The sequence below is a fragment of the Apium graveolens genome, chromosome 11, assembly GCF_009905375.1.
Source record: "Apium graveolens cultivar Ventura chromosome 11, ASM990537v1, whole genome shotgun sequence".
Classification (NCBI taxonomy): Eukaryota; Viridiplantae; Streptophyta; class Magnoliopsida; order Apiales; family Apiaceae; genus Apium; species Apium graveolens.
This window is the reverse complement of record NC_133657.1, coordinates 196,867,420-196,876,423: the sequence shown is the minus strand read 5'-3', so window position 1 is coordinate 196,876,423 and position 9,004 is coordinate 196,867,420. Positions and strand designations below refer to the sequence as shown.

General features: G+C 33.9%; 1 protein-coding gene across 1 annotated transcript; it reads left to right on the top strand.

Annotated features, from left to right (window-relative positions):
* On the top strand, positions 1 to 7,560 carry LOC141696435 (uncharacterized). Its single transcript, XM_074500576.1, has 8 exons — positions 1 to 135; positions 205 to 836; positions 2,212 to 2,565; positions 3,655 to 4,214; positions 4,452 to 5,123; positions 6,462 to 6,702; positions 6,859 to 7,182; positions 7,310 to 7,560. The coding sequence occupies exons 2-8, from the start codon at positions 230 to 232 to the stop codon at positions 7,558 to 7,560; spliced, it is 3,009 nt and encodes a 1,002-aa protein (XP_074356677.1). The 5' UTR covers positions 1 to 135; positions 205 to 229.
* The last annotated feature ends 1,444 nt before the right edge of the window (positions 7,561 to 9,004 follow it).

Sequence of the window (9,004 nt, the reverse complement as noted above, 5' to 3'; positions counted from 1 at the left end):
CTCCAATGTACATAGCTGCGAAAGGTGGGTACCAAAAAATGGTAAAGAAGATGTGTGAAACTTGCACAGCTCCATCTTTGGACGGTCCAGGTGGTAGTACTGCTTTACATGCTGCAATTAAAAAACTCCGCAAAGGTATGCAGCTCATATATGCATGTACAAATTCAATTAGGCAACAATTGATATTTTCACTTTAACTTGTAGGAGACCTGCTGGAATAACAAAAAGCATGGATCTGGATCCTGTGTTTGCCGCTGCCATTGCCGGAGATGCTGATGCCTTGGCTAAATTGGATATGATAGCTGATGGAGCACTACACAACAATGATAAAACTATCCTTCACAAAGAATCTGAGAAAGGAAATATAAAACATGTGCGTTTTATTTTGGATAAGTTTAAACACAAAAAACTTTTGGTCAAGCTAAGTACGCGACGTAGTCATACTGCACTTCACCTTGCAGTACAGGGTAAACACACTGAAGTGGTTAAGGCCCTCATCGAGGAAGCTAGAAATCTGCCTTCTTCTACTTCTTCTTCTGCTAATCCTCCAATTAGTCCATTTCAAGCTTTTCTTAGGGAAGTTGATCACGACAAGGACACTGCGTTGCATGCAGCAGTATACGCAGGTCACTTTGAAATTGTTATCCTGTTAGTGGAGGCCGATCCAGATGATCGACATACTAAAAATACTGATGGTAAAACTCCAATGTACATAGCTGCGGAAGGTGGGTACCACAAAATGGTAAAGGAGATGTGTAAAACTTGCCCAGCTCCATCTTTGGATGGTCCAGGTGGTAGTACTGCTCTGCATGCTGCAATTAAAAGTCTCAGCAAAGGTATGCAGCTCATATACATGTTCAAATTCAATTAGGAAACAATTGATATTTTGACTAACGGTACTTTGCATCTCAAAACTTTGGCCGAATCGTACTCTGGTCCCATTACTTTTAATCTTTACAGTTTGCTTCCTAAACTTAAAAAACGGTGACCTTTTACATCTCTTCTATAGTTTTGATGTTAACTCAACCTTAACTTTAATTGTGAGAAGGGTATTTTTGATAATATTTTTATATTTCAATTTGCATCCTAGTATTTTTCTCAAATCTCTCTTTGCATCCTAGAATTTTGTAATTTATATTATCAAAAAAAAAATTAATTTCAAATTATCAAAAAATAATCGAGATATATTATTTTTTATGTTCACGTTAGAATTTGAAAACCGGACCATTAGTTAATTTGATCTGGTGTATATAATTCTTTGACGCGGAATCTATATTATTTTGGTTATATTATAAGTTCTAAAAGTCAATTTATAAAATTTTACGACTCATACGAAAGTCACAAAATAATAATTAATTCAGTGTTATTTTCACAATTATAATATAACTGGAAACGGAAAAAAATATAGAGAAAGATGATTAAGAATTTTATAATACAGTATTACTTTATTTATAAAATTTACAAATCATAAAATCATAAGTTATTTATGGATTTAAGTATATATTTTAGGTATTGTACGAGTAGATATCATAAAATATTATATAATCTTTGACCGTTTAAATTAATTTTCAAGTATTAGGATCGGACTATCTTTATTTTTTCCCATTATGCTTATTTAATTTAGCTAATGATTATTTACCTTTTTTCCTTAATATAATACTCTCCCGTCCCATAATTGAGGCTATTATAAATTATAATTTTATAATTGATTATTAAATATATTTTTCTATAAAAATTTGAAAATTATATTTTTATTTAGAAGAAAAAATTAAAAAAAATTGACACAACTATATTTTATGAGTCTAAAAAGCGTGTTGAGCCCCCGCCCCTAATGTAAGGAATTGGGTGGGCGGGGGAATATTATACTTCGACTTATTATATTTTATTTTAAATTATACCAAAACTTGGTAAAAGAAAATAGAATTATTTTAGATAAATTTATTTATTTTGTTTAAAATAATTTTGTGATGAAAACTGTTACAGTATATAGTTATAGACCTAAACTGAGATTCAAGATTAAATATGGGATGTAGACTGTAATTTACGTTTGCATAATTTCTTTAAAAAAATACGTTAATGTTTTATTGATGACGTTTCTAAAGTTTGGGTGCAAACTCTTTTATTTTAAAATATTAAACTTGGTCTAAAATTCAGCCAAAATTTTGGCTTGCAAAGTGTAAATTAGTCTAATATTTTTACTTTAACTTGCAGGGAAGTTTAAAGAAGATGTGATTGAGAAGGTCGTTGCTGTAGCCGAACGTTCAAGCAGTTCAAATAGAAGTTTCGAAGAATTTTATAATAAAACTGATCACAAGACCAACCTCACTGTCTTAGAACTCGCAGTAGAGGGAAATCACGTGGAAGTGGTTGAAATGATATTACAAAAAGATCCAGCCTATCGTCGGGGAATTAAAAAAAATGGTCTTATGCTTTTAATCTACAAAGCCATGGATATGGAGTTGTCGGCTATGGTCAAGTTACTCTCGAAAGCTTACCAAGCTGGAATCACCGGAGTTCATAAAGGGGTGGTCACTTTGATTATTGCTATTAGGCGGCGGGACCATGGTGAGTACATATATATACTATGTATTTTTGACACACAAATTTTTTAAATTCGACTATATATTTTAATCTAATGAAAATTGCGAGATCAGTAATTTGTACTAGATTTAATATCAATTTATCAAAATCTAAATTTCTAATTATAAAAATTGTAAGTTTCAACAAAACAAATTATCAAAATTCTAAGAATTATAATCCTTATTCTCACAATTTGGATAGGTAAGGCTCAAAATCTCACAAGTATTAAGATATGGTCTTTTCTATCACTTAAGATCGTTAATAAAAAATTGCGTTTACAACTTTGTAAAGATGATACTCTTAGCTCAATTGTTGTGTTGTGTTGTGTGGTGTATATTAGAACTATGCGTGCTGAGTGGCTGGGGTTCGAATCCCTTGTGAACACAATCTTATTTTTTTAATCATAACAAACGCAAACAAATAATGTGTTGCTAAAAAACATACGTAGAAAAATTATACATTTAACTATTAACGCAATTTTCAAATACGCTTTTTGAATAAATTTAAAAGCATATAAAGTCAACTCCCACTATCAAACACAAGTAATATTTACGTTTTTTGATCTAGACTGAAAACGAAATAAAATATTGCGTTTTTAAGTAATATAAAGGGTCATATTTCATGGCATATGAGATTTTGAGTTTTTTCTTTCCAAATTGTGATACTTAGGGTTATTACCCAAATTCTTATAAATTATTATTAATGTACAACTTATTTATAAGAAGTTCTCATTTACTGAACCGATGATTTTTTGAAAGGTTGAAATTTCGAATTCGGTAGATTAGTAATTTTTTACAAACCAAAGTTTTATAATTTGTAAAAATATCAGTTTTAAATACGAAAATGATCAATTATCACATTTATCAATTTTAACAAGTTCTAATATCTTTTCCCGCCCCTCCGATTTATACCGGTAACGGTAAAAATGTTAAAAAGTACGAAATCCCACATCTTGGATGTTAGAAGGTACGAGTTCAAATATCGGGGCTGATGGGTATAATGGTCAAAATGTCAATAAGTTTTTTTTGGACTTTTGTTTTGACCTAACCGATATACTTGATTTTTTTCTTTCAGATGAGATAACACGCCTGTTAAAAGATGCACCGCTGCTTGTAAATTTTGCTGAAAATTATATCGAAGACGAAGGGTGGACACCGCTTCATTACGTCGCATATAATGGACTTGTTTCGATAGTTAATGCCTTTGTTGAAGTGCAAAGGGATGTTAAACATGAATTTGTGTATCCAGATATGGTAGCAACACCATTTCATGTAGCAGCGGAATATGGACATACTGCAACCATGATACGACTTCTGCAATTATGGCCATCTTCATCTTCTGCAGCATACACGGCTCTTGATAAAAAAGGTCGAAACATACTACACATAGCTGCAGCTAAAAATAAAAAGGAAACGATACAAGGTATTTTGAAATATTGTCCTGAACCTTACAAGAACACGATTTTGAAACAACAAGATCCGAATAACAATACACTTCTCCATCTACTCATCCGTCATGGTTGTTTTATCCCGGAACTCTTGAAACATAAGGAACTCGATACAATGGCGGAAAACAAGGATAAATGGACTCCTCGTGACATGCTCTATTTTGAAGCTGATGTTATTGCTGATCAGGTGCTAAAATACCTTCTTTTTCTTTTCTTTTTTGACTAATTTATGGAATTTTTTTTGATCTTATAAAAATAATATGAACATGTGAAATTGCAGAACAAATTATGTTGCTTTTCACATTCTATTTCGGTTAGCAGGTTGCATTATAAATACAGTAATATGTAAAAAGAATCTAAGCTAGGATCATTTCCAGGACATTGAGTATTGCAGTCATATCTACTGATCTTCCCTTATTTACAGGTACAAATAAAAATTGCACTTGACGAAGATGTCCAGACTAATCAGCCCTGGATACCATGGCACAAAAGCACCAAGAAGAAAATGGATACTATCGAAAGCATAGTGCCCCAGACTAGACGAGAGACAAAAGACGTGATATTTAATGAAAAGACAAAGTTGTTTATGGCCGAAAAGCGTTCACAGATGGAAATACTAAAGAGGAAAAATTTAGAAAGGTACAAAAAGAGAACCAACACACAGATAATAGTTACTGCACTTATAACTACAGTAACTTTCACGGTAGGATTTACCATGCCGGGTGGTCTCCGTCAGAGTGGAGAAATTAATGATACAAGTAAAAAACTTGTTGAAGGATTGGCGGTTCTTTCCAAAAAGACAGTTTTCAATGTGTTTATGCTATCAGATGCATTAGCTCTACTGTTATCAACATCTTCTTTGTTTTTCTACTTCCTTGAGTCCATGACTGAAGATCCTCATCAAGTGTCAAAACTCAATGCTACATCAACTGTGTTCAACATTGTTTCAGTTATGGTAATGATGTTGACTTTCATGGCAGGAACATTTGTGGTGTTGTCGGATTCACCAACCCTGGCCATCTCCGTTTGTGTTATTGGTTTCCTCTTCTTTCTTCTTCTCATATTTATGTTGATCAAATTAGTTTATGACCGACAAGTAAAAAGGAATGAAGATTGAGTATGATTGTAGTTCAATTTTTCCATTTATTTTTAAAAATTTTGAATTCTCATGATGTGTTTATACCTAATAATACAGGTTTGATATAGTTTTATGGTGTTAAATTACCGCTATAGTAACTACTAACTACATCATCAGGACCACAAAGTTTTGTTAAGGCTTCACTGCAAGTGTTTGCAAGTGTTTTTAGTTATTCTCAACATGAAATTATAGATTCTCCAATCCATCACGAAGCAGGAAAAGAAAAGAAGATTTTAAGTTAGAACAGGCCACCGCGCCCTGAGTCTCCGGGGTGTGCCAATATGTACCCATTGAACTATTAAATTCATTCCGTTCGGATTAGCCTCCGCAACAGCAACGACCATCTTGACATTTTACTTGACCGGATAAAGAAATTGATATCACAGTGAGAAATAAAATCAGAACCACCAAATATACTATATATCTTATGCAAGCAGAATATGTTTACATAATCTCCGATCGTCTCCATTTTAATGCTAATTACCAGATAACTCAACTCATATAAGAGAGTAAAAATGAAAAAGAAAATACTTATATATATATATATATTAATTATTCCAGTGATTCGTGCTGGGGTAGATTGTGAACTGCTGTGCTAATTATTTCTCCAGGTTAAAAGCTAAGGTAGTCTCATGTCTGCCCAGCTTGCCCATGATTATAATCTCATGAAACACAACTTTATTTTTTGTCAAAAAAACGGCCAGGAAAACAACATATAACAAAAGTAACATCAGGTCCTCTTTCCGGCTCAGCAACCAATACCATGGCTTTCTCCTCTTCCAATCAACCTAAGAGCAAAATGCAGGTTGTGTACCTCAACTTTAAGAATGGTGCAATATGTGTACCTCAACTTTGGAAATAGTATGATGTGTATCTGAATTAAGAAAAGAGGTACAGATTGCGTGCTTCTGTTATGTGCACCGTTAGAAACGTTTGTAAAAGGGATTTTGCATTATTGATATAAGGGCAGTCTCTTGATCAATTTTGTTGTCATCTCCATTAATGTACGAGCATTATTTCCCTTCTAATTTATGGCTTAAGCTTTGTTGTTCTGTTTATTTTTTGTTCATTTCAATGACCTGATGTGTACGATCATTAATAAATAATGAAGTTTTTCACCCACATGAGACCCCCGATTATAGCCGTGAGTTGTTCATCCCATCTTTGATTTTATTGAACCTAATATAGGTGTAAATAGTAGTGTAATGAGCTGATTGTATACTTATGTATAGTTGCTTGTTTGAATCTTTCAATTATGTTTTGTTTGTGTGTATGTTTAATTGTCATGTTTTTCAGTTTACTTTACTCTTGTTCTATGGTTTGATAACATCACTTATTTGTACTATAACATTGAGTTTTCTGCCACCTTTACATGCATATGCAGACTGTCCTGATAAGTTCAGTATAAAATTTCATCATACGGGTGAATTTAATGTGAACCCTAAAACCTATGTTGGTGGTTCAATCAGATATGTTGATATGTGTGATATTGAAGAGTTGAGTTTATTAGAAATAGGAAATATTGTGGATGAGCTTGGTGAGTATGGTTTAATTTTATTTAATTATAAGCTTCCAAACTGTGATTTGCAAACTGAATTATGCCCTTTTCTAAGTGATGCCAATGTCTTGGAAATGACCAAAGTTATCCCAGTTTAGAGAATTGTGTATGTTTATGTGGTGAATGAAAATGTAGAAACACAAGAATTTCTCCCTTCACAAAAGTATGACTTGTACTTTTTAGATGATCCTAGCCATATTGAACTAGAGCAAAGGGAAATGAATCAGATGTTGGAAGTTGAGGGACTATACCATCATTTTAGTGATGTGGAGCCTATGGAGGAAGAAGTTGTGCTAGCAGATGATGGAGGCTTAGAAAATGAAGAAGATGGTAGTGATGTAGTGAGCTTTCATGGTGACAGTTCAAACATGAACAATACAGATGATGATGTTGGAACATTCAAGAGTGGTGGCCCAAAACCAATTGAAACTGATGATTTGCAAAATGAATTATGGTTTAGTTTCATTTAATTATAAACTTCCAAACTGTGATTTGTAAACTGGATTATGCCCTTTTCTAAGTGATGTCAATGTCTTGGAAATGACCAAAGTTGTCCCAGCTTAGAGAATTGTGTATGTTTATGTAGTGAATGAAAATGTAGAAACACAAGATTTTCTCCCTTCACAACATTATGACCTGTCATTTTTAGATGATCCTAGCCATATTGAACTAGAGCAAAGGGAAATGAATCAGATGTTGGAAGTTGAGGGACTATACCAGCACTTTAGTGATGTGGAGCCTGTGGAGGAAGAAATTGTGCTAGCAGATGATGGGGGCTTAGAAGATAAAGAAGATGGTAGTGATATAGTGAGCTTTCATGGTGACAATTCAACATGAACAGTACAGATGATGATGTTAAAACATTCAAGAGTGGTGGCCCAAAACCAATTGAAACTGATGATTGAAGAGGGGGATTTGGTCACTGTGACTTTGATGTATCCACTATGGTTGGATATGTCACTGAAGAGCAAACCATAGGCCCTGAAGAAGAATTTAGTGATTATGGTGGTAGTGATGTGGAGAGAATGGTTGCAAATAGTAGTGATGAAGATTAGATGATTATGTATCATGTTTTTATGAACAAAAAGATATGGATGATCCCCATTTTGAGTTGTCTATGCTTTTCTGCAGTGTTTCTTCTTTTAGGGCCGCTGTGAAAGCATGATTTGTTCGGCTGTGCCAGTTACAGAAGCTCTTTGGAGCATTTTTTATGCTCTCAAGATGGCCTGGGAGAATGATGAGAAGCATGTGGTTGTGGAGTGTGACTGTGAGGAGGTCGTGGCTTTGATCTCTAATGATGATCCCACTTTTGACATGTTTGAGTTGGTGTGCATGATCAGGAACCTCATGTCAGAGGAGTGCAAGCTCTGTGACCTTGTTCACATTGCATCTTCTGCAAACATTGCAGCACCTGTTTTTGCTAACAGTGCCATCTCTGATGATGATGGCCTTTGGGAGCTCGATTTGCTACCATCACACGTTGTCACTCTTGGTTGTTGACAAGAGAATTTGAAAGGCTAGTTTGTACACTAGGTTATTCTGTGTTTTGGCCTTGTAACATCTTATTAAAGACTACTAAATAAATGGCCATTTTTACGTCTTGTACAAGCTTTTTAATCAGTTAAGTTAAGACTAAAATGAAGAACAAGAACAATCAGTTACATCTCTTGCTAACTAGAAGAACAACAATCAATTACATTAAGACTTTAGCTGTTAAACATCATACATTGATAACATTACAAAGTGCACTTAAAGATAACAACTTAGTACAACCCTAAATTTAGATTACATAATTCAAAGCCTAGAATAATGATTACAAGAAACTAATTGCTCTGTATACAAACAAACCCAACAATAAAAGCAATAACAACATACAACCAAGTCAAACGCCTTGAAGAATCATGATTCTTCACAATATCTTCTTCATTGCAACACCTTTTGAAATTCTCTCAATTTATCCTTCAAGACCACTAATTCTTCCAAGCAACCCACAGATCACGGTTATGCCATGCTCACAAATAGGTTGTTCAATCCATATAAAATAGTTGCATCCAACTCGACCTTCAACACAGCTCATAGACCTCCTTCCAGCATTATTATTAGTCCATGTCGTCCTTACAACCACCAGTCGTCCACAATTGCAAAATTCGGACATTTTGATTCCACTGTTAAGCTTTTCAATTTGGTAAAGTTCTCAGCTGCAACCCAGGAGATGGGTGTGTTTTTATGCATTCATTTATAACCGTTACTGAGAATTTTTGCAGATAAGCCACTCAACTTT